Here is a 27,457-nt window from a genome sequence, read left to right on the forward strand (position 1 = left end):
TGTGTTCTTCCCTAAAACCAAATGCCCAGAACTAAACACACTATTCTAGATATTTTCTGGCCAGACTATAGCAATAATATCACCTTCTTACTCCTACATTTATGCTTTTTTCACTGCAGTCAAGATTATATTGGCTTTTTTTGGCTGCCATACTCAATAATGACACAAATTGAACTTGTAGTCCATTAAAACCCACAAATCTATCTCACATGAACTGTTATCTTCGTACCTCTCTTACATATTGTACTTGTTAAGTTTGATTTTTTGGACTCCAAAATAGATCTTTTCATTTATCTCTCTTAAATTGAATTTTATGAAATTTAATTCAGTATTCTAGCTTATTAAGGTCTTTTGTCATCAATTGTCTTAACTATCCTTCTCAGTTTTGTGTCATTGATAAGGTTAGTAAATCATCCCATGTATCCCAGGCCAGAAACTAGATAACAGCGATTCAGGCTCAGATGCAGTAAGGCATTTGCAAACTGTAAAAATTCAGTAAAATGATGTTGCTAACAAGGAATTTAAAGAATATAATCTCAGAGTTAAAAAATGAAACAGAATTCTGCTTTTTACCTTATCAATCACCAATTTAGAAATTCAGGAGAGTGACCTGCAGGCAGGTGGAGTTTAGAAATAACTTAAGATGCAATATTTTAAGTGTTTCACTCTCCTAATCCCTGCAACCTCTAATTCCCAAAGGACTACCTTGGTTCTTTTGCTGTTGGAGTTACTGCCAGATAGTGAGGAACTTTTGGGAAAACTGGGGAAAGAGAAAGAGAAGGTGGGGATTAAAGAATGAAAGGGAAAGTAAAAGAAGGAATATTTCTCTGCTAGAGCAGTGGGGAGTATAGAATATTCCAATGTATCTTACTTCCCGTTCTTCTCCAGCAATCCAGCAGTGGTCCAGAGACTTGCCCATATCCTTGTTGGCCTCCATTAGTGGTACTGAACTGGGGATAGCCTGGGTCCAAATCATATCTTGGATACTAGCTGTTTGACTTTGGGCAAATCACTTAAACTTTTTGCACCTCAGTTTCTTAACTTGTGAAATGAGAATGTTGTACTTAATGATCCAGTACTTAGCATAATTCCTGGTACATAATAGATAATTAATAAATGCTTATTGATTGATTGACCTCTAAGGCACCTTATAGCTTTAAACTTATGATCCTGTGATCTTAGACCCCTCTTTAAGTAGATATCAATTCATAATGGCTACTCCTTTGCTCTCATCATTCAAATAATTTTGATTCTAACTGAATTGTTTTGTAGCTGACATCGTTTCAACAGTGTATCATCATATGAGAGACTTTGTCAGTTTCTTGAATGTGTCTAGTTATACCATTATCTCAATATTTATTAATTTCCTTCTTTTAAAAATAGAAATGAAGTTATTTTGACAATAGACTCTAAGCTTCTTGAAGGCCAGAATAGGTTTGTCATTATATCTGTCAACCCCAATAGTATCTGTTTTGTATTAGATGCTTTAAGAAATGTCTATTGAATAACCATAGAGACATTTTGATTGCTGCTTTCTTCCTTAGATAGGTTGATATTTACTATTGATTTAAATAGCATCTTCTCAAGTTAACTCTTTAAACAAGTTTTTAAACTTTCCTTTTTTTTTCTCCTTTCTCAAAATTGAGAAATACACTATTTTCCCATTATCATGACAACTCTTGTTTCCTCCATGAATTCTTAAAGATCACTAACAATCACTCAGCTATCATATATGCCAATTTTTTGTAGTCCATTTGGGTCTGGTGATTTGAACTTAGCAAGGGCAATTGTATGCTATCTTTCATGTTACTTCTAGTCAGGAAGATATAAGTTCAAATTCAGTATCACCATCTCACTCAAGTATCGTAAAATAATAGTAATAATGCCAGTAGCATCTACTATTTTAGGTTTTAGTGAGACACAAATGAGATTTAAAGTGTTTCATGAACTTGAAAGTATTTTATAAATGTTAGTTATTATTACCATCTTATTTAATAAAATGATCTCTCAAGGTTTTCAAGTGAAAATTTCAAGATGTGTGTTTTCAAGATTTTTTATAAAACGTAGGTAATCAGTAGAACAGATTTTGTTATTGCTGATGTGATCTGATACATCCACTCTTCTTAGTGTTGCCATCTTATGTGTCATTAGTTACTTTAAAAAGCATATCAGGGTCTGACATGTTTTCAAGTTCAGTAGTATTCTTCTGTCACTGATGATGACAGATCATTACAGAAATTCTAACATGCATTCCATTTTCAACTGTGAATATCCCTGAGATGATGAAACTCAATTGGGATCTGCCACAAGCTTTCTGTTCACTTTGCCAAACCAAAATTTTCCTCCCTCCCTATCAGTTCCCTATATATTCTGTTTCCTCTCTTACAATGCATAATACTGGAGGTCAGGAGGGACTGTCTTTGCTTTTATATTAGTATCTAGAACTTAGCAGAGTACATAATACTTCATAACTCTTTTGTTCCCTTCTTTTCCATCCTCTCCTTTCCTTCCTCTTCTCTTTCTCTCTCTTCCATTTTCTTTTCCTCTCCTTCTTTGTTTTGTGTGGTCATAAAATAAGTTTTGGATTTGGAGAGGACCTTCTAGGTCTAGTTCTGCCACCTTATTTTACAGATGAAGAATTTGAGACCTATCAAGGTTAATGGCTTGCTCTGAGAAGGACAGACAGTATTCCAAATCCAGTCCTCAGATTCCAGATCTATCACTCTTTCCCCGCATCATACTTCCTACTCATAATCTGCCATCACTCTTTTCCATATGAATTTGTCATCTTAACTAGTGTTGCCTCTGGCCTTTATCTCTATGTGGCAAAGGCAGCAGGTATTTATACTGCTTGAAGTGATTTCTAGGTTTGTTTGACCTAAATAGGAATACTATTGACAACAACTCGGTGAAGTTAATCAGGAGGCATTTTACATAGTAGAAAGAACATTGGACTTTGAATCAGAAAGACCCAACTTTCACTGGCTCCTCAAATTCTTATTAGCTGTGTGAACCTGGGCACTTCCAAATCTAAATCCATGATCCTTTAAAAAATTTTTGTAGAAAACAGTGATAATAAGGATTAAAATATTTTATATATATATATATATATATATATATATATATATATATATATATATATATATATTTAGCATTGATAGCTTATTTGAAACTTTTTTAGTAAGACTCAACTGAATCTCACCATCCCAGGGGTATTCATTGTTGAAATGAATAGAAAACAAGTAAACAAAATGTTACATTTGTTAATATTTATGTAATGATTTATCTTCATTGGTCAGTGAACAAAAACCTCTTACTTTGAATAACTATAGTTATACTATATTGTTTATAGATGATCTAAAAATTGTGTAATCCTTAATACCCTTCTGCCCTACTGTCATTCTATCTGTCTATCATCATTGCTGTGAAAAATAGGACTAAGAGAATTTTTCTTTTTCATTTCTTTTTTTTTTTTTTTTTTTTTTTTGGAGGAGGGATACGGTGTTCATGGATTGTCAGGGTCAAAGAATTACCATAATTAATATGTTGGTCTTCACATGAGATGGTTTAGTGCCTGGTACATGGTAGGCACTTAATAAATGCTTGTTTCCTTCTTTTCTGTCCCTCCATCCACGAGTCATAGACTCAAATCCTTACAAGTCTTATATTACAATGGCATGGATTTCATCTCCATGTCATGCCGTGCTACGGCATCAAAGAAAAACTTTATAGGGTAGGAATGAATTCTTCTCTCATTCAAACAGACCACAACTTGAAAAAAATCCTTATGTGACAAATAAACAAAAATCAGTACCTTTTCCCTATTGTATTAGACTGACCATGCTTTTTAATTTGAACTTAAAGCTGAACTGCAGGGTTTTTTTTCCTTTAAAAAAATAAACACCATAGAAAATGAGCCAGGTGACCCCACTTTCTATAACTCCAAAATTCTGCTTGCTTTCCCACCTTCTTTCTTAAGTGTTTCCTTAGATTTATTGTTGGTAATTGCTTTTTGATCCTCTTATTGACAGGTGTGCCACTGCATACATCCTCCTGGCTGAGGAGGAAGCCACCACTATTGTAGAGGCAGAGAAACTCTTCAAACAGGCTCTGAAGGCAGGAGAAGGCTGTTACAGGCGTTCCCAACAGCTACAGCATCATGGAGCTCAATATGAAGCCCAACACAGTAAGATTTCTTCTGAGTTAATTTTGTGAACATTTTGATTAATAAAAGACCAAAAAATGATATTCCTTTCCTATCTAGTCACTTCAGTATTTGGCTTTGAAATTTAGTTATAGACCTCTTAAACTGCGTGTGTGTGTGTGTGTGTGTGTGTGTGTGTGTGTGTGTGTGTGTGTTTTAATTCTTCCTTTGGACTTCATTTAAAGTGATTCAGCAAATTTTTCTTAACCTCTCTGCTGTGTGTAGGGTACTGTGCTAAGTGTTTGGGATACAAAATGGAAATAAGAGATAGTCTTTCCTCTTTAGGAGCTTGCCTTCTCATAGGGGGTGGATAACACATATCCCCGAAGTAACTATCCTACAAGTTAAGAATTCAATAGAGGCCCAGGAGAGATTTAGCAGAGAGGCGACATGAAGCATGTCTGAGAAGGAGTGTTTGAAGGGGTGAATCAGGGGATGGTTCAGGAAAGAATTGGTGTCTAAGCTTTCCTCCAAAGAAAAACTACTAATAACATAAATTTTCAACAGATCTGGAAGTAAGTTTCATGACTATAAGTAGCCAGATTTTCCTATTTAGTATTTCTTTTCTGCCTATAGAGCCAGTCATGAAGGTGAATATTAATAATGCAGAAACATATCTACATTGCTACACATTTCTCCATTATAAAATGTCTCTTATTTCAAAATATGAGTTAAAGTTGCTTTCAGCAGCTAAATTGGTCTGGAAGACTCAGAGAAATCATAAAATGTTAGAGCTTGAGAATATCTAAGAACTCATCTAGATTAACTTCCTCATTATACAGATGAAGTAACTGAGGTACAGGAAGGTTAATGCTTACTCATATGTCAACAGAAAGCATAGCTCATAACTCAGGGACAGTATAATTATTAAATGGAACCACCTGAAAAAATAATTTGATTGTTCAAGCATTTAGCATTTATTAGAAAACAAGTAAAAACTTTTAAAAAAATATAGAAGGCTAAATGTTTATATGTTACTTGGTAGTTATAATAGCCTTTCTTTTGTTTTTTAACAAACACATTATATTGTTGTCTTCAGAGACTATCTCAAATTAATGCCCTTTTTTGGGTTTCCTTTACATCAACTGATGTTCTGGTCTTCTAATCCTATGTTCATTTATCTTAGGCTTATGGTAGTGAGGTATGAGATATAGAAACTAGAGAATTAGGTCACTTTTGGCATCCTTAATTCTCATTAGTTGAATTTTGAAATTAACCAACCTTATAGAAGATGGTGTCATTGCCCATCAACAGGTCATTTTCAGAAGAGAGTGGGACTTTTTCTTCAGTGTTCTCCAAATTACAATTTGTAGAGAAAGAGATGAGACATGGTATTTTCTTCTCATAACTGGGAGTGTCAAATTAAGCATTAGTGTTGATTTTGGTTTTGTGTGACAACTCACATTGCATTAATCTTCACTACTCAGGCACCAGAGTGATCTTTGGCACATAATTCACATATGCAGGGATATGTGCACATACCTCATTACATGTAGATTTAATTTACAATGAGCAAACATGCTTAAGCAATTCTCTAATCACCACCTGTTTCTCCGCCCTGATTTGGAAAACATGAACATTAGGCACAACACAATGGATTTTGAAAACATATGTAGTTAATGAGTGTTTTATGAACTATTGGGGTATTAATACATAAAATTACATAATCTGAAATACAGCTGAAGAAATTTTCTCTTTCCTCTTGGTTCTTTTCTCCTCAAAATTCAATCCTTTCAACCTGTTGCCTAAATCTATCCAAAAAATATAATCACATCTTTAAAATAATTTGTAGGTACTTGGAAAGTTTTCAGCACACATCTTGTTCTCATTGTTTAAGACATGAAATGTTAGGACTTTGGTCTTAAAATCTTTTAATGGCTACATATTATACATGTACTTAATCTATAACAGGTGTGTTATATTTTCTGAAATATGGTAATTTTATAGAGGATTTAGTGCATGCATATTCTCACTGGTCTAAAAACATATTTAAAAAGACATAGAATTAAATAAAATATTAAGATGAAAAGTTGGTAATGCATTTTTTAAGAGTCATATTGGTGACTATTGTTATAACTATTTAGCTTGTCAATGCTTTCTCTAACACAAGGATATTTTTGTTTCCCATTGCACATTGTATTGTCATATCTGGAATGTGTTATGCTGCCATCTACAATAGACTGCTTTGGGGACCTGGAGATGATTATGATGTCACTAGTGCTAGGGCAAGAATAATAAAAAACAGAAGTTCAAGATCTGGCTTCTCCAGACTTAATGTTAAAAAAGGGGGGAAAAAAAGTTCTCCATCAGGATGCAACCTGAGATTCACCTCTTTGCATCCTTAGGAAAAAACCATGCATACTCAAGTGTAATTCTTGGCATGTAAGCCTTAGTGCAAGATGGGTTATTCATAGTCTTAGGCATAGCAGATGAATTTCTTTACTAAATATTTAACCAAGAACTAGATCATTAATCTGACATTAATTTGTTCATTCATCAGCTTTACTTAATAACATTGTCTAGGTCACCAGGCACATGATGATCTGACCTTTCAAAATCTTAGTGCTCTATGGTATGTTCACTCTGCTATTAATGGGTTCAGGTTGTGGATCATCCTCAATAGGGTTCTGGTTCTTGGCAATAGCAAAAGTGGTGAAGGAGAGCAATAAATCTTCACTTGCAATTTTTCTCTGTGGGGATGGTAAATGGACCTTTTTGTATTATTCTTTTTTTTTTTTATTTGCTCAGCAGAACAATCATGGTTTCATAACTTTCATTCTTTTTTCCCCTCTCTAGGACGCGATACCAATGTCTTGGTCTACATTAAAAGGAGGCTAGCGATGTGTGCAAGAAAGCTTGGGAGGACCAGGGAAGCAGTGAAAATGATGAGAGATGTGAGTGTGAATTTGTACTTATGGGTTTGTGGCAAGTTATCTAATGGGAAGTTCTAGTTGAAGATGGTAGTTTCTACAAATAGGTAGGATGTGCTTTAAAGCTCATGTAAGAAATCTATTCCAGGATCAGCTATATACGCTAAATTATGTTAATTTAGGCTTGTTCTGTGTATGTTTTTTAATTGGGGATAAATTTGAACAACATTATATAAACAACTGTGTGTAGTAATATACTCTGTTATAACCCTCTCCTATTGAAATTATTTTATATATTCCTCTAGTTCCTATCTAATATCAGAAGGATTTTTTAGACATTAAATTGCAGAAAGAAGATAGTTAATAAAATTTATTTTATTAATCAAAGGAATCAAAAAGAGAAGCTAGAATTTTAATTTGGGGGACAATTGGAATATTTTAAGTAAGGTCAACAAGGATTTTTGCTTCCTAAATCACTAAAGAAAATACCTTATGTTAAGGAACAGATGTAATAACAATATCTGGATCTTCCTTTGTGAATATTTCTTGCTTAAAGCTTCTCCTAATATAAATTATAGACATAAAATAGTTATCCTTATTTGAGGATTTAAAAAAAATCTCTTGGAAAGATTTTTCCTTTCAATGTAGGAGATCCAACTTCTGGTTTCAGTTCCAAGAACCCTTTAATTTACAATATTCAGTAAGTAACAGAGTATTATCACTTACTGTACCAAAAAAAAGTATCTTGTCCAAATCTGTTAAGAGACCAGAATTGTATAAAACTACTGATGGAAATCTTTCATAAATTTGAAGAGGATGGGTTGCTTAGTATGATGTATGAATATCCCCTTATGCAGGAGTGGAATTGTACTACAATTTCAATCCCAAATTATTCTTGGGAAATAGCTAAAGTATAGAAAAATACCATACTGTAATGGGCAACATGAAAATCCATCCTCGGAATCAGTCAGGAGACGCAGGTTCTGATGTCCCAGTTCTCCCAGTAACTGTCTGTGTGACTTTTAAGTCATTTATGTTCCCAGGTCTGAAAAAAGTGTGTAAGAAAAAAAAGGAATGATGCTGATCCATTTTCAGTGGAATGGAGGAAGGATAAAATACAAGTGAAAAAATAACATTCTCTTAATTGTTACTATTTAGGAGAATAGAAGGCATACATATGAGATAGGAGAATATCAAGATGGTACCTTTTGTACAAAGACTTGTTCTCTTTTTTTTTGGCAAAATTATTATCTAAGGAAAGTATCCCAATTTGAATACCCTGTATCTTCCGAAAGAAATATAGAACTTTGTGCACTATTATGGTTTTTTTTAATGGTATGCAAAAGTATTAAGTGGAAAAGAACCTGAAGCCAATACATGAAACTTTCAGAATGCTTATCCATGAAAGGTTGCCACTCCATAATATTGTTCTTAATCTGTATCAATATTAGCAATGACTTTGGATCTGCAAGATCCCAAAAGCTCACAAAAGGTAGAATAAGTTTGTAAATTAACTGGCTTCATTGTACTTTTAACAGTCCATTTTATTTTTACTGTTTTGCCTGAACATTTTAAATAGGTTGAAAAGTTGGCATACTGTGATGATTAGGGTTTTTTTGGGGGGGGAGTAAAGGAAGGTAGAGGAATACATATTTCATAACCACTCAACATTCTAGGCACTCTGAGAAGCTCTTTTATAAATTATCATCTTATTTTTATAAATATTATCTTATTTACAGCAGCCCTGGGAGGGTAGATGCTATTATTATTTCCATTTTACAGTGAGAAAATTGAGGGAGAGGTTAAATAACTTATGTATATAAAAAAAAGTCACAGAAAAACTGAGTTTTTCTGATTCCAGGACCTGTATTTTATCTGCTACTCCATCTTGCTGCCTTAAATTCCTGTTTTGCTCAGATTTGTTCTAAGAGGTAGAACCTAAGCTGAGGGAGAAAGTTCAGGCCCATTTAGCCATTGTTTTGTTATAGAAACAGGTTATCTGTAAGGACCTATGACTGGCCCTATGTTTTTGTCTTGCAATACTCTTAATAGTATACCAGATTGGATGGTTATTTGCAAATAAATAGAGACGTGACATGATATTGTGTCTTATTAAAGAAACTTAATTTTAAAATTAAAAGTTTTTTTAACTTTAAAAAGTTTTAATTTTGATAACCCTAGTCATAGAACATTAGACCAAGAATGAAACATTGGAATAATATAAGCCAACATGCTTATTTTGCAAATGAGGGAGCTGCACTGCTTAATTTTATATAGCTAATTAGTGGAAGGACCAGGTGGCCAATACCAGAATTTCCAGCTTTGTAGGTCAGAGAATTATAGATATTGTAGACCTAAACAAACATACATACATACATTCATTCTTTCATTTATAGGGATATTGTGGGGTGTGAGCAAGATCATTCATCATGATCATCATCATTCTCCTATTCCTAACTTCGTGACTAGATGGGTTTTTTGATATAGATATAGGAAGTTGTAGCAAATGAATCTATGGAAGTCTCTTCTCCTTCATTTTTCTTTTTTCTTCTCTATTTCTCCTCATTCCTAATCCCATTTTAACTTCAAGTCTACAATCATAGAAAATACTCTGGCAAAACCTCAAAAGTTTTAAATCTCTCTCATTCCTTGAATTCTTATTTCAATGGCCTTCTGCCCACTACATTTGCTTTTTAAAAATATATTTTTGTAATCATTATTTCTTCCTCCCCAATTGAACAATTAAAAACCAAAAATAAACCCTTATAACAAATATGCATCATCTAATAAAACAAATTCCCATATTGACAATTTTTTTTTAATTTAATAGCCTTTTATTTACAGGTTATATGCATGGGTAACTTTACAGTGTTAACAATTGCCAAACCTCTTGTTCCAATTTTTCACTTCTTACCTCCCACCCCCTCCCCTAGATGGCAGGATGACCAGTAGATGTTAAATATATTAAAATATAAATTAGATACACAATAAGTAGACATGACCAAAACGTTATTTTGCTGTATAAAAAGAATCAGACTTTGAAATATTGTACAATTAGCTTGTGAAGGAAATCAAAAATGCAGGTGGGCATAAATGTAGGGATTGGGAATTCAGTGTAATGGTTTTTAGTCATCTCCCAGAGTTCTTTCTCTGGGCGTAGCTGGTTCAGTTCATTACTGCTCCATTGGAAATGATTTGGTTGATCTCGTTGCTGAGGATGGCCAGGTCCATCAGAACTGGTCATCATATAGTATTGTTGTTGAAGTATATAATGATCTCCTGGTCCTGCTCATTTCACTCAGCATCAGTTCGTGTAAATCTCTGCAGGCCTTTCTGAAATCATGCTGTTGGTCATTTCTTACAGAACAGTAATATTCCATAATATTCATATGCCACAATTTATTCAGCCATTCTCCAACTGATGGACATCCATTCAGTTTCCAGTTTCTAGCCACTACAAAGAGGGCTGCCACAAACATTCGTGCACATACAGGTCCCTTTCCCTTCTTTATAATCTCTTTGGGATATAAGCCCAGTAGTAACACTGCTGGATCAAAGGGTATGCACAGTTTGATAACTTTTTGAGCATAGTTCCAAACTACTCTCCAAAATGGTTGGATTCATTCACAACTCCACCAACAATGCATCATTGTCCCAGTTTTCCCACATCCCCTCCAACAATCATCATTATTTTTTCTTGTCATCTTAGCCAATCTGACAGGTGTGTAGTGGTATCTTAAGAGTTGTCTTAATTTGCATTTCTCTGATTAATAATGACTTGGAGCATCTTTTCATATGACTAGAAATAGTTTCAATTTCTTCATCTGAGAATTGTCTGTTCATATCCTTTGACCATTTTTCAATTGGAGAATGGCTTGATTTTTTATAAATTAGAGTTAATTCTCTATATATTTTGGAAATGAGGCCTTTGACTGTAAAAATATTTTCCCAGTTTATTGCTTCCCTTCTAATCTTGTCTGCATTAGTTTTGTTTATACAAAAACTTTTCAGTTTGGTATAATCGAAATTTTCTATTTTGTGATCAGTAATGATCTCTAGTTCTGCTTTGGTCATAAAGTCCTTCCCCTTCCACAGGTCTGAGAGGTAAACTATCCTGTGTTCCTCTAATTTATTAATAATTTCATTCTTTATGCCTAGGTCATGAACCCATTTTGACCTTATCTTGGTGTACGGTGTTAAGTGTGGATCAATGCCTAGTTTCTGCCATATTAGTTTCCAATTTTCCCAGCAATTTTTATCAAACAGTAAATTCTTATCCCAAAAGCTGGGGTCTTTGGGTTTGTCAAAGACTAGGTTGCTATCTTTGTTGACTGTTTTATCCCTTGAACCTAACCTATTCCACTGATCAACTGATCTATTCCTTAGCCGATACCAAATGGTTTTGGTAACTGCTGCTCTATACATATTGACAATTTCCAATGATGTATGTCTTACTCTGCATTTTAAATCCATCACTTCTCTAGCATAAAGTAGGTGTCATGTTTTACCTTTAGTCTGTGGACTCCTGATTTATCTTTCTATTGATCAGAATACTAAAGTTTTTTCTAAATTTTTTTCTCAATACTTTTATCATTAGATAACCTGTTTTCCCCAATTCTGCTGACTTCTCTTTGCATAACTTCATCAAGGTCTTCCAGATTTCCTCTGAAATTCCACTTAATAATTTCTTATGCACAATAATTCAGCAAATGTATGTACTATAATTTTTTTACCCATTCTCTAAGAGTGAGTACTCCCTTAGTTTTCTTTTTTCTTTTCTTTTTGCTACTGGAGAAAAAAAAGAACATTTTTATACAGATGAGTCCTTTTCTTCTTTTTGAAAAGTCTCTTTGTTATATAGAGCCAGTAATGGAATATCAAAAGATATTCAGCAACTTAGGGATTTGGAGTTATTGTTCCAAATTGCTTTCTAGAATGGCTATTCACAACTTCACCGACAGTACACTTATGTACCTCTTTTTTTACAGTCCTTTTAACAGTATCCTTGTCTCTTTGCAAATGAAATCAGTATAAATTGGGACTTCAGAGTTGATATAATTTGAAGTCCTCTAATTATTAATAAATTGGACCATTTTTACATATTGTCCCCTGTAACTAATCAGCTACTATGTCTTACAAAGAATGCTGCAATTCTTCTTCTGAAAACTTCTTGTTCATATCTTGACCATTTATCAGTTATTTTCATGAATTTGAATTAGCTCCTCAATAAATCTTGAATAGAAAACTTTTATGAGAGAAACTTTTCCCCTAATGTTTTATCCCAGTTACATATTTCACTTCTAATTTTAAGTAGATTGGTTTTTATGTGTGTAAATTATTTTTAATTTTATGTAATTAAAATTGTCACTGTTATTATTTTCTGTAGTATATTTAGACATGAACTCTTTTATACATGTATTTGAAAAATAATTTCTTTCTTGCTCCTTTAATTAATTTATGTTTTCACTTTTTATGTCTATTTTATGTCCATTTGGAGCTCATACTAATATATATTGTGAGATGTTGATATAAGCCTAATTTTTGCCATGTTGTTTTTCAGTTTTCCAAAAGTTTTGTCTAATACTAAGTTCTTATTCTAGTAACTAAGTGATCAGGTTTATTCCAAACTGTGTTCATTTACTTTTCTGTATGTTGTGTACTTAATCTGTTCTACTAATTGATATTTCTTCTTCTTTTTTTTTTTTATTAAAGCCTTTTATTTTCAAAACATATACACGGGTAATTTTTCGTCATTGACCCTTGCAAAACCTTGTGCCCCAAATTTTCCACTCCTTCCCCTAGATGGCAAGTGAGCCAATATATGTTACACCTTAAATATATGTTAAATCCACATTAAAATATATGTTAAATCCAATGTATGCAAACATATTTATAGAATCATCTTACTGTACAAGAAAAAAATCAGATCAAAAAGGGAAAAAATGACAAAAAGAAAACAAATTCAAAAGAAAAACAAAAAGAGTAAAAATGCTATGTTGTGATCTACACTCAGTTCCCACAGTTTTCTCTCCAGATGTAAATGGCTTTCTTCATCACAAGATTATTGGAACTGGCTTGGATCATCTTATTGTTGCAAAGAGTCACATCCATTGGAATTGATCTTGACCTCTCTTCTTAACTAGTACTAAAATCATTTTGATAATTACTGTTTTGTAGTGTAGTTTGATATCTGCTCCTGCTAGGTCGTTTTCTTTCTCACTTTTTTTTCATTATTTCCCTTGATATTTCTGGTCTTTTATTCCTCCAAATGAATTCTGTTGTTATTTTTCTAATTCTAGAGAATAAAAATCAGATAATTTGATTGGTTTGCAAAAGTAAATTAATTTAGGTAATATTATGATTTTTATAGTATTAGCTTAATCTATATGAGAACTTAATATTTCTCAAATGATTTATGTCTATATTTCTGTAAAGAATGATTCATAATTATTTTTATGTAGATTCCATGTGTATCTTGGTAGATAGATTCTAGTATTCTATATGCCTTCTGTATTATGGAATTTTCCTTTCTGTCCTTTACTACTGGGTTTTGTTGGTAACATATAGAAATGCAATAATTTTGCTAATATTACTGTTTTAATGAATTTTAGTTGACTCTTTCAGTTCTCTAGATCAGTGACATCAAACTCAAAGGGAAACAGGAGCCACTAATCTATAGACAGGGATCCCTGTGGGCTACACATTGACTTACTTTTAAAATGTAATATATGTATGGTTTGTCATAATAATGACAAAATCTTTGTTTTACCCCTGTTATTATTGGAAAGACCTCCACCTTTTCTTCATTTCATATAATGTTTTCTCTAGGTTTCAGTTCTTCTCCAAGCATTAAGTGCCTATATCCTAGACACTGTGTACAACATTAGGACTACAAAGAAAAGGAAAAAAAAAATCTGTGCTCATGAACTTACATTCTAATGGGGCAGACAATATTCAAACATAGAGGATATAGAGACTAAATTGGAGATAATCAACAAATTGAAGATACTAATTTAAGAGGAAAAAAGGAAAGACTTCTTATAGAGGGTAGGATTGCAGCTAAAATGTGAAGGAAACCAGAGGACTTAGGAGGGAGAGGTGAGGTGGGGGAGAATCCAGAGCTTTGTAGAAAGCTAGTGAAAACAAAGTTGAGGAATGCATTATTATTCAAGGATCAACAAGGGGGACTGTTTTATCTGGATCCCAGGGTATGTGTGGGTACCCATGATATTCCAAAGTATACTTAAGGTATAAGAAGCTTGAAAAGCTGAAAGGAGCTATGGTATGGAGGGCTTTGAATGCCAAAGAAAGGATTTTATATTTGGTCATGAAGATGATGAGGAGCCGTTAGAGTCAAGGGTATGATTGTAGACCTTCATTTTAGGACGGTCAGTTTGATAGCAGAGTGGGGAATGGACAGCATGCTGAGGGACTTGAGGTAAGAAGACCAACCAAAAAGGCCATTGGAGTAATCCATACATGAGATTTGCACTTGGACCTGAGTGGCAGTAGTGTCAGAAGAGGAAGGAGGCATTTTGGGGAGATGTTATGTAGATAGGTTCAGTGGAACTTAGCAATAGATTGGATATGGGGAGTAAGAATGAGGGATGAATTAAATATGTCACCTCGGTCCCAGCCTGGATAACTGAGAACATGGTGGTAGCCTCAAAAATAACAAAGTTAGGGAGAGAGGAAGATTGGGGAGGAATTCATTTTAGATGTATTGAGTTTAAGACTCGGTTATTAATTAAGCTGTACTACATCCAGCTCATTATGTCTGATAGGCATTTGGAGATGGGAAACTGGAGATTGAAAGGGAGGCTAAAAACAAGTTGATCCCCAAATTTTGTTATCTGTATAGAAATGATCCTTGAGCCCAAGGGAACTGAGGAGATTGCCAAGCAAAATTATTTAGGGAAAAAAAGAGGGATCAGGACAGAATACAGGACATACTCACAGTTAGTGAGAGTGACCTGGATGAAGATCCAGCAGAAAAAACTTAGAAGGGATGGTCAGATACGTAGAAGAAAAAAACAGAATAGAATTCTGTCCTAAAACCTTAGATAACAATATCAAGAATGTGGGGTAGGGGGAAGAGGGTGAATGATACTGTTAAAGGTTCACTAGAGATTCACAAAGAAGAGCATTGAGAAAAGACCATTTGGTTTGGTATTTAATAGAACATCAATAACTTTGGAGAGAAAGACTTTGGTTGAATGATGAAATCAAAGTCAAATTGTTGTTGAAAGTGAGAGAAAAGAAGTGGAGAGAAAGTTGTTAGGTGGATTTTTCAGAGTTTTGCCAGAAAAGAATGAAAGATATGGGACAATAGCTAAAAGAAAGGATCAGATCAAGTGAGGGTGAATATAGGGAAACTTAGACATCCACTAGACAGAGATGCAAGATAAGCAAGAAGGTAGAAATGGCAGATGTGAAAATCTGCTGGACATCACTTGCAATAGAGAGATTTCCTTGATCAGGAAGTAAAGAGTGAAAGTGCAAGCAGTGCTGAAAAGGATGACCAAGAAAGTTATGTCATCAGGATGGAACCAGGTTTCTGTGAGAGCCAGGAAGTTGAAGGAGTAGGAAAGGAAAAGATTTTATCAGATTCATTACCATAACAGCATGTTTTCCAGGAAGGGTGACTTTAAAGTGGGACATAGGTATTTTTTGGCTCATTTGAGGGAGATAGGAACAGAAACAGAATGGAGTTTTGAATAATGACAGCTGGAGCCCAAAATCTTTGGAATAGAGAAGGTATGACTATGGGAAGATCAGTTTTGATAGATATTATTTACTCTCTTGAGAAAAATCCATTTATTTCTATGCATTATGGTGTTTTAATTGATATGGGATGTTGGATTTTGCCAAACCTTTTTAGTATCTATTGTTTTCATGTGGCTATTTGTATTCTTTATATGGTCCATTGTATTTATAATTTCTTTATATTGAATCAAATCTATGTTTCCTAAGAAAACCCAACCCAATTATAAAATATACAAATTTTAAATTTGTTTCTTTAGCTTATATCGTATTATTTTATTTAATTTCATTTATTCATTAATTTCATTCATTAGGTATATTTGTTTATTATTTCTTTTCTCTACTTTGTATATTTTGATTTGGGTCTCTAGACTATATATATTTTTTAAAAAATTGCATACAGCTTATGTAATATTGAAATAGATTATTCTTATTATTGTTCTGTAAGAAATGACCAACAGGATGATTTCAGAGAGGCCTGGAGAGACTTACATGAACTGATGCTAAGTGAAATGAGCAGAACTGGGAGATCATTATATTTGGCAACAAGACTATACGATGATCAATTCTGATGGACATGGCTCTCTTCAACCATGAATTGATTCAGACCAGTTCCAATTGTTCAGTAATGAAGAGAGCCAAATACTCTCAAAGAGAGGACTGTGGAAACTGAGTGTGGACTACAACAACATAGCATTTTCATTCTTTCTGTTGTTGTTTGTTTGCAGTTTTGTTTTCCTTCTCGGGCTTTTTTTTTTCCTTTCTAGATCCGATTTTTCTTGTGCAGCAAAATAACTGTATGGATATGTATACATATAGGATTTAACAGATATTTTAACATGTATTGGAATACCTGCCATCTAGGGGAGAGGGTGAGGGAAAGGAGGGGAAGATTTGGAACAGAAGGTTTTGGAAAATCGTGTTGAAAAATTACCCATGCATATGTTTTGCAAATAAAAAGCTATAGTAAAAAAAGAGAAAAAGATAGATTATTCTTTGAGTGGTTGATAGAATTCTTTTATAAATTCACCTGGTCTTTTTTACTTTAAGAGTTCATAATTTTTTCATGATAAGTTATTTGAAAATTGATTCCTTCTCCTATTTATCAGGATTATTTTATATTTTTATAGTATTCAAAGTTTTGTTGGCATATAATTGGGCAAAATAGTTTCTAATAGTATGATTTACTTATTTTTCACTTGTATTCTTTCATTTTCATATAAACAATTTGCTTTAGCTCTCTTTAAATCTTTTGCTCAGATTCACTGATTATTTTGATAGAATTTTTAAAGTTCCTACTTTTATTTATCAACTCAGTAATTTTTTGCTTTAAAAATTGTACATCTTTTTTGATTTTCATGCTTCCTACTTTTATTTTAGGATATGAATTTTTGATTTGTGGTTTTTAAAATTATAGTTGCATGCTCAATTCCCTCATGAAAAATGTCAAGTCTTGAGCAATTCTGACTTTATTTCTTTGATACTGATTCTTTCTGACTCTTTGCCATCTTTTGTATAAAATCTCTGAATTTTGGCTATGCTATTTCTGAGAGTGTTTATTTCAATATTTCTTTCAGGAATGCTCTTTGCTTCTCATAGATTTTGTACAGTTTTTATTTATGGTTTCTTAAAGTGTAGCAGTTTTTTTTGTTTGTTTTGAATTTTTGATATTCTGATTGTTTTATGTTTCTAGGACCTGTTTTCCATATCAGTTTTTTATTATGCCTTACACTTTTTTTCTGTTCAAAATAATCTTATTTTAATATTTCTTGTTATTTAATAGTTTGGAATTTTTTGTTTGTTTTCTGTTTGGCTCATTTTTATTTTCATAAAAGTTCAATTCCAGATTAATGTTGACCACTACCTAAGCTTAGCCATTAATTCTGTACCATTTTTTCCCTCTTAGCTCTTCCGTTTTATATCTTGTTTCATTTCTTCCAGACAATCTTGTACTCCAGGAATTTCTGAAGCTTTTTGTGAGCTAGTTGTGGGTTTACTCTTTCTTGGGTTTAAGATTGGGTTTCTTTCAGTCCAAGATATTTCTTTGTTGTGCTTCTGATTTTTTTTTTGTCTTTTTTTTATTCATATCTCTAGTTATACCTTGTCTGTTGAGGATTTGTGCTTGGGTTGAACTCTGTTCTATATTCTTTGATAATGTAGTAGTAAGGCCCTACTCAATCCTGAATTTGGTATCTTAAGAGTAGGCAAATAGTTGATTTCTTTGGTTTTCTTTATCACTCTTTCTTCTGGTGTATTTTACACGTTTTAAAAGGGTGCTTGTAGGGGAAATTATACTATCTTGATCCTTACACAACTATCTTCCCACCAGATATAAGGGTTTTAATGGACTTAAAACTTACCAAGAGTTTACAGTACGATACTGTAACCAAGAAAACTGATATAATCTTAATTTATTTCAAGAAAGGCATAGTATCTTAAAAGAGGAAAGTGATGATCCCCTCGTACTCTGGGGATCATTCCCAGAGTGTTGTGTTTAATTTTGTGTATCACATTTTAATAAGTTGGAGAATTAGAGGAGTGTAATAAGGATGGTGAAAGGCTTCACATCCATGCCTTATAAGAATGGATGGAAGGAACCAGGGATTTCTGACTTAGAAAGGAGGAGAGTCATAGGAGACATGATAATCTGCAAGTATATGAAAAACACTCGTGTGGAAGAGGACAGAAGTAGGAACAATGGCAAGAAAGTAGTAGAGAAGTACAAGCAGGGAATCCCAGTGAATGCTTTGTTTTTGTTAACATAGTTTTATTTCTAAGTTAAGGTTAAGTTTTAAGTCTTAATTCAGTCATAGAATATCAGTGTACAGTGGTGGTTCCAGTTTTGTCCTCTAGAAAACAAGGTTAATAATAGTCATTGAAATTTAGCAGATGGTATAAAAAAATTTTAGTATTTTGTTAGTGGATCCAACATTAGGTTGAGAAAAATGGGAAAGATAGGCTCATGCCCTTAGAATGGGCTATTTACTTCCTATTACTACAGACAACTTATATTTTAGGAACATAGATTGAGAGCTCATTTTATAAGTGACAAAACTGAGGTCTAGAGATATTGCCCAAGGTTATTTAGGTAATTAATAACTGTCAGAAGCATCACAGGATTATAGATTAGGATTTGAAAGATTCATCAGTCTATATAATCCACTCTCCTCATGTTTTAGATAATAAAATTGAAATTCAGGGAATCTGTGAGTTCCCCAAGTTCACATAATAATAAGTAATAAGGCAAGATTTGAACATATGTCTTCTGACTACTGAACCAGGGGTCTTTCCACTGTGCCAAAGAAATTTCCACCTAAGACAGTAAATAAAATGAGGATGATATTAATATTTAGTGAGTTGTTAAAGTCATGGCTATGAAACAAAGTAAAGTTAACTGACAAACATGCTGAGATTGATCAGTTGTACTTGGCTTAATTCTAGGTAAATTATTCAGATTTCACGGTCCTAGGACAAGTTCCATATGTCAGTTTAGGAAGTATGTAATTGCCTATGCAGTATGATTGTTTGATCTGAGGAACAGTAAGATCAGTCCTCTGCTGCCAATATATCTCTTTCATCTAGGCATTACAGTGTCTGAAATACCTCCATTTTAGAATAATTCTTTTCAGTTGGTATGAAGTTCTCTACATAATCATCTTTTAAATTGCAGGCTTTACAGTGAGGGGAAATAAATTTAATTCCCCAACTCTTTGGTGTAAAACCATTTTTATAGAACAAAATTTCTGCCATCATAGACGAAGTAATGACTTTTGTTTTTTATAAAAGGGGACCTAGTGTTCTTTGGTAGAAGCCAGCAGATCCAGAATCTATATTTGAGAGTAGATATATGCTTTCATGATGGCGATTTACATTACTTCATCATAGTTTTCTTTATTTCCCAACATCTCCATTCACTGCCTACTCTGCCAACTTTTAGAAATTATCAACACAGAGATAGACAGGGGGTATGAAAGAAAAGGGTTAAGGGAAAGAAAGCGAGGACAGAGACAGACTTTTAGAGTTTTCTATTTTTTAAATTTGATGACATCCTTTGATGTATACAGAAATATTCAGGTTAGGAGTTAAAGCCAAAGACTAGGCTGCTTTCTTTTACGTGATAGTAAAATGCCATCATAAAAATAGATGACACCAATGGTGCTCCTCAGGCTTAAAAAATGCTAGTTATCTGTAATGTTCTTTGGTTTGGTTTTCCTGAGGGAGCAGCCTTTCTTCCAGTTCAGCAATCATCACAAGAACAGCCAGGTGTTAAAAGTCCAAATCCTTTATTGTCTCCTTGCCTGGGGCTGGGCAGCTTTCTTAGAGGCCTTCCCGAGTATTGGTTTCAGTGGAAAAAATGCAGGAGGAGAGCCTGCCACCAGGAGCCTGACTGAAAGTGGAAATGAAATCTCTCTCTCCTTGGTTCCAAGAGCGTGAGCTCCAGCCCCCCAGTCCTTTGTCTTCTCTGTCTCTGAATCTGGCTGAGTTTGTCCAAGCTTATATGTTCTCTTATCATAGGTGTGAATCTTGTAGAACTATATTTAGTACTAAGTACATGTACTTTACTAGAGAACTATTAAGGACCATGCTAAACTAGATAACCATTGTCTTTATCAACTCCACTGACTTAGCACCTTGTAAGAATTCTTGTTTCAAATTCAGAGTTCCGGACCATAACAGTTAGCTCTTCATATCTATAAGCAAAACTGTTTTCAAGAAATCAATGATTTGTTAAAGAAGAATTGGGTCTTTTCCTATCCTCATGTGGAAATTTATTTTCTACTCATCCTAGGGATTGATTTGGCACTAGAAGTTCCTGTTATGTTGTTAAATATAGAAATTATATATGTTGGAAGAAAAAATACTTAAAACAACTTTAAATAGCATTAATATAGCTAAGAAAGCATTCTTTCTGTTCTCCACAACTTTAATTTCCTTTTTTAGTTCAGCTTCTCGACCTGTTTTTCTTCATTTATCCTATTCTCTACTTTTTCTCTTGTCTTTCTGTCTTTATTTTATTTTCATTCCATTGCTTTTATGGCTTCCTTTTCCCATGATATTTCATCATTTTCCTCGAAAGTTCTGAGTGAATTAGATAGGTTAATTCAGTGGTAAGTTTCACCCTTAGAGGCCACTAAAGTTCCATTTAGTAGCATCTATTTGGAGTCTCTTAAGATGTTTAGGTGTAACAATGTTATTGAATGGAAAAAGCAAAATTTCTAAATATAGTGAATTATGTTAATTTATTTCCCAGTAAATTCCTGTGAAAATGATTCTGGCATGAACCAAAATATGATCATTGCAGACAGATGACTGAAATTGAATGCTTTTAATAGAACCAGAGATTGAAAAACTGAATATTGGATTTCTTTGTACCAAAAAAGACTATATTGGTCTTAATAAGAATGCCTACATTATTTTGACCACGGTTTGATTGACCTTTTTGTCTCTTGTAATTATTTAGACTTTATTATTTAACGTGTTTCCTGGGTTAGAAAGAGGACAGTCAATAAAACAAAGATGGGTAAAGCAGCCAAAATAAACCCATTGTAGATCAAAAGGTATGTGTTGGAGAAGATAATTATGAAAATGTTGGAAGATAAATTTAAAAAGTAATGGATAGAAGGGAAAATGAAGTCACAGAAAAAAAATCTCATACTTTTTTAAAACAATAGTCTTTTTTTTTTAACTACATGCAAACAAAAATTTCAAGAATTTTTTTAATTAAAATTTTGATTTCTTATGCCCAAAGGACTATCAAACTGTGCATATCCTTTGATCTAGCAGTGGGTCTGTATCCTCAAGAGTTCATAAAAAAGGGAAAAGGACTCATATGTGCAAAAATGTTTGTAGCAGTCTTTTATGGTGGCAAGGAACTGGAAATTGAGTGGAAAAATGTCCTCAGTTGAGGAATGGCTAAATGAGTTATGGTATATAAACTATATAAATATATGGTAATGGAATATTATTGTTCTATAAGAAATGACAAGTAGACTGATATCAGAAAAGTCTGATGAAGATCCTCTGAATAATTTCAGGCTACTTGTATAATCAGATGTTATAGCTTGTTTGTGAAATCGTAAGTGATTGATTTTGATGATCTCCAAGTGAGGAACATTGTAAATTGCAACAAGAAGATTATGTGGTTATCAACTATGATGGAGTTGACTCTTTTCAGCAGTGAGGTGATTCAGGCCAATTCCAATGGTCTTATGATGGAAAGAGCCATCTGAACCCAGAGAGAGAACAATAGAGACTGAATATGATCACAACATAATATTTTCACCTTTGTTGTTGTTTGCTTCTTTGTTTTTTCTTTCTCTCCTTTTTAAAAAATTTATTACTTTCTTAGGAGAGGTAGGCATGGATTGGTTGTATTCTTGCCTATTTGGAGACAACACAGGTCCCTTTGAGCATGTCATTGAAAAATCCATTTATTGTAAAGTGAGAAAAAATGTAATCATATCAATTATAGCAAAGGAGACGTTTTGTGGCATGAGTTATACAGAAGGTAAGTGGACCACTAATACATCATGATGAAAGTAATGAGACTTAGCTGAAAAAGTGCTTTTATATGTACAAAGGTTTTATGGAAACCAATCCTACTCTATTTTCCTCATGAACAGATAAGACCATATCAAGCTAGCACTGAGTGGGTGGAGGATGAAGATTCTTTGAGTAATTTAAGACTACTTGTGCAATCAAATGTTATAGCTTGTTTGTGAAATAGTAAGTGATTTTGATGATGTTCAAGTGAGGATTACCTTTCACCTTCCAGCTTTGCTTCAAGTCCCAATCAAAACCCCACTTTCTAAAGGAAGCCTTTGCTGATTCCCTCTTTCTAGGGCTTTCCCTCTGTTGATTAGCTCCAACTTATCCTGTATTACTTTGTTATTGCATAATTGTTTGCATGTGGCTTCTCCCATTAGACTGAGCTCTTTGAGAACAAAGATTCTCTTTTGCCTTTCTTTGTATCCTCAGAGCTATAGTTGCACTTAATAAATGTTTATTGACTGACAGATTTTGATATATTTTGGGTACACATCTCTTAATGAAAGCTCAAGTAGATTGCTTTGTCAAATCAGTTCAGGTATACCTTGTCTTATATAACAAATTTATTCCCTTTCTTCTTTCCCCCAGAATTTATATGAAAATTAAATCACATTTTAGTGTATTGGTGAAATTCATTGTTTAAAGGACTCCTGTAATGAATCTCCATATGTTTATCCTGTACATCTGACTGGCACATTCACAGTATATTTCACAGAATGGATGCTATATGATTATGTCATTTAATTGAATTGTTACTTTTATAGTTATACCTGCTAAGTCTCTATTTGTGTTACAAGTAAGTTCATTTTAAGCGGTTGTCAATCCAAGGAAGAACCCGTTAAACTGGTTGTTAATAGGTTAAACACATTTGTGCAGAGCAAATTGTAGCCAATTTTTCCTTTTCTAACCAATTCTTTTTGGTGTCCAAAAGTTACAGAGTAAGCATTTGCCTCAGATTCTCTCTGGAAAGGGTCATTTTCTTTTTGGTGCATGATTCAGCTTCTCTGTAAGACATTTTCTAATGTTTTGTTTATGTGGCAAAGTAAATCCAGTAGTATCAAAGGCTCTGAGGGCACTGGTAAACAATTCATCCTTTCATTTCATGGTCCAGAGAGTCAGTAAAAATCGCTGTTGGAATAGCTAAGAATACATGGTGCCTTCAGTTTTCCTGTCCATATCATTATTTGAAGCTGTAACTGAAAATGATAAACTTGCAACTTTAACAGTGTTGAATCTGCTGTTTGAATGCAGCACAAGCCAGCCAACTTCTATATACTTTCATTAGGCCAAACTTGTATTGACCTCAGTGGGAAAGTGGCCCAGTATCTATTTTAATTACCTTTCCGCCCAAGTATGTAAAAAGTTTTCACTTTAGTTTTCTCACTCAAGAAACAATATATGGACAACTAAACTAATAAAATGTTTAAGTGGATACAAATCAATCTTGAAGAGTTTAAACAGCTGTTTTCATCTTGTAAGACAGCTGAGAGAACACATCCAAGCTACAGCCCTAAGTGATGTCCAGAGAACATTTCAAATCCATCCTCCATTTTCGCTCATAAATGTTGACCTCATAAGTGCATCAAATTCTTCCATTGAAATAAACTTGAAGTGACAATAGCCAGATGATGTAAAATTGAAATTGAAATTCTATCCTTAACCCATCTCATCTTCTCCCTCATAGGTATTGCAGGGGTCATGGAAGAATGAGAGATTTTCATACTTTGTGAATTTTAATATTTGGGTAGAGTAGGGGAGAGAAATTTCTTGCTGCTAGGAGAGAGCAAATATCAGTGCAGGGTATGTGGCTCACAGTAAATAAACTGAGAATTCTATCAGAAAATGTTAAAATTTAAAATATATTTTAATTTAATTTAATGTAATTTAAATATATTCAGAATAGCTTGTCTTTTATGAAGTCCTTTTTCTATGTCTTATTTCCTTTTAGATTGTCTTATATGGAAACTATTCATTTTACTTCACTGATAGCTATAGCTCCATTATATGAATTATACATTTTTATCATCTATTTTATAAGTAAACTAGAATGTTATATTGAAAATCTAAAATAAAACCTTTGCAAAAGCCCAGATAGAACTTTTAAAATGTATAAATATGCCAGCACTCTATTCAGCATGATTAATCAATCAGATTCTCTGGAGCCTCACAATATATTCTAGTGGCATTTATTGTATGTCCTGTAGAAGTAATGGATGGTCATTAATCGATGCTAGTGGTTGATGTAATTCTGGGCAGTAAAAGAACAAGAGATACTTCTCAAATTTGTTAAGGAATTTTGAGAAAAATATGCAAGAGGATGTTTTAAAGGGTGAGTATTCTCCTTAGTTGTTATTATTTTGAAAATGAATTATTATTTTGAAATGAGCCAAAAAGAGAAACTTGCCATAATATTTCAGTTAGACTAACTTGATGATAGAATTAGAGCTGGAAGCAATCCAGTCCAGTTCTCTCATTTTACAGGTGAAGAAACTGAGACTTAAAGAGGTTAAATGGTTTAGAAGTAGTTAAGTAGCTAGAGTAATGGACCCTGAGTTCCAATTCTGCCACACTTACTAGGTATGTGACTCTGGACAATCACTTAACCTCTGCCTCAGTTTCTTCATGTAAAATGAGAATAATTATTGCCCCTCTCTCACAGATTGTTTAAATGAGATGATGCTTATAAAAGGACTTAGCACACTACTTGGTACCCAGCAGGTGCTCAATAAATGCTAATTTATCTCCTGTTAGATGTAGCTGGTAAGTATCAGAGTAGTTTTTAAAACTTCAAATTTTCTTTTCCTTTTTGAGTTACAGTTTTATTTAAAATTATGGTGTGCATTTGGGTTTCTTAATATTAAGTACACTTATTGGTTCAGATTTTTCAAGTTTTAATTATAGCAGTTTTGAAAATGGTTTTAACTATTGCCAAGTGCTGAGCGACAGAGAACTTTATCTCAAAAAAGAGCCTACATAGAAAAAAAAAATCAAAGAGTGGCATCAGCTGTGATCAAAGTAAACTGGAGTAAAAAAGTATTTTATTGGTTGCAGAACACCAGTAATTTGTACCTCAGTCTTTCAGTTTTCTTTCGAAGAAAGAAATTACCGCAGATCTCTGAGGAAAGTGAGATTGGTCACTCTCATGAAAATTATAATCCTTTTGATAGGCTGATTTATAACTTAGTGCTCTCTAAAACTCCAAAGCTTTTTTTTTTTAACTTTGTTGAGTTGTGCTATATTTTGTTTCTTTTAAAGAAATTACAAACATTTCTGGCATAAGATGAAGGAATTGGTTAAACACAGCACAGATCACTGCATTCAATGAATTAGACTTTTTTTGCAAGTCTGTTTCTTCAAGGAAAGATGCATTAGATATGGTACCTTCAAAAGCACGCATTTAGGGTTATACTGTCTTCTGGTTGCAATGTGCTATTTTCATTAATATAATAATAATTTAGAAAGTTGAACTAAAGGTGATATGATCTCTCTATAGTAGTTTGAGGAAGGAAAGTCAAAATCAGCTCATGCAGAAAATAGAATTTTAACCTTTTGAATTAATATGACCAAGTTTTCAAGAATGAGGGGAGAAGGAACAAGAAACATAGTATCACAAGGTTTAGAAATTATCTAGTTTAGCTCTCTAATTTTAAAGATATGGACAAACTGTGGTTTTGGGAGGGAAGGGATTTTCCCAAGATCCTTCAGTTAACAAGTGGCATTTTGTGAAATTTGATAGTAGAGTGACAGTATTACTATCTATTCTCAGAGCCATTTTAAGATGTTTCTGAAATTTCTATAAGTTTCAGAATCCTTTAAACATTAAAAAATAGCTTCTGATCAGTCTTTTTTATCCCAATAAGATAATTTTTGCTTGAGGAATCACAATTATAGAGATGAAAGGGACATAGCAATCCTCTTGTCCACCGGCCATAGAAATATAAACATATATGCAATGCATATATGTGTCCATACATAGGTACATAGATATACACATGTACACATATGTATGTGCATGCATGTGTGTGTATGAAATAACTTAAGCCTGGAAGCTTCCTGAATTAGAGCATCTGAGAGAGAGACATAAACAACTGTCATATCAGGCAAATGAAGGCAAATATTGTAAGAGTTACAAAGTCTATAGCACTTCTTGCAGATGAAATGAAACATCACACTGGGGCAAAACAGGAATAAAATAATAGATAAAGTGGCATTTGAGATAGAATTTGAGAGAGGCAAGAACTTCAGCAAGAAGCAACATTAAATGGGAATGGATGGAAAGATATGGAAAAGGAGTGTCCCAGAGGAGCCATGTGATCAGAGTTGCAAAGGTGATCAACTAAGTCCCTTGGGAGAAGTCACTTTGGCTGGAATATATGCTCTCTGTAGTCAAGTAGCTGTAGATGTAAACTTGAGGGGTAGGCTGGCCACATCATCACAGTCTCAGAGGTGATTCAGCCCTTACAAGCATCCTGTCCAACCCATACCTAACCAAGTGGTCATCTAGCTCCCTATGGAAGTTTCCAGTGAAGAGGGAACCCTTTACCTCCTGAGATAATACAGTTTACTTTTTAGGGATTTTTTTCCTTTACATCTAACCAGATTCTCTGAAATTTCAATTTATTTCTAGTTCCTTCCTGCCTTCTGGGGTCAGGTAGAACAAATGAAAAAAAGGAAGTGAGGTTAGTCTGACATGACCTGTCTGATCGGTGCATACTGGCTTTCAGATCAAGTTTCCCTTTCTTGATGCAGACATAGTATTTCTAGAATTTTGTACAAGATCCATATTAAGATCCTTGGTGTCTTATGTTCAGACTCAATTCATTTCCCTCTTTTCAACATTTGGATATTTGCTTTCTCTGGCCCCGTAGCACATTGCACAAGACCCTTCAGAGATTGCCTATACCAGTTCAGCAGTTGTATCTATCAATTTTTTATGGTCTTAGGAGATGTATTTCACCTTAGAGAGATGAAATAAGGAAGATAAACTGTACTTGGACGGGGGGGTGTCGAGGTGGAGAGAGTGGGATGCCACTCAAGATTTTTGAGCAGGAAAATGATAAGAACAGAATGG

At 33.7% G+C, this 27,457-nt stretch overlaps 1 protein-coding gene across 4 annotated transcripts in view; it reads left to right on the plus strand.

Moving 5' to 3' along the window:
- Positions 1-27,457, plus strand: part of ST7 (suppression of tumorigenicity 7) — a 282,179-nt gene that overhangs the window by 185,359 nt on the left and 69,363 nt on the right. For all 4 annotated transcript variants that reach the window (XM_031938860.1, XM_031938862.1, XM_031938861.1 and 1 more), the window contains 2 exons: positions 4,032-4,186; positions 7,001-7,098. In XM_031938860.1, coding sequence (XP_031794720.1) covers positions 4,032-4,186; positions 7,001-7,098 — 253 coding nt within the window. The remainder of the gene's footprint in view (positions 1-4,031; positions 4,187-7,000; positions 7,099-27,457) is intronic.

This window comes from Sarcophilus harrisii, chromosome 5 (genome assembly GCF_902635505.1).
Source record: "Sarcophilus harrisii chromosome 5, mSarHar1.11, whole genome shotgun sequence".
Lineage (NCBI taxonomy): Eukaryota > Metazoa > Chordata > Mammalia > Dasyuromorphia > Dasyuridae > Sarcophilus > Sarcophilus harrisii.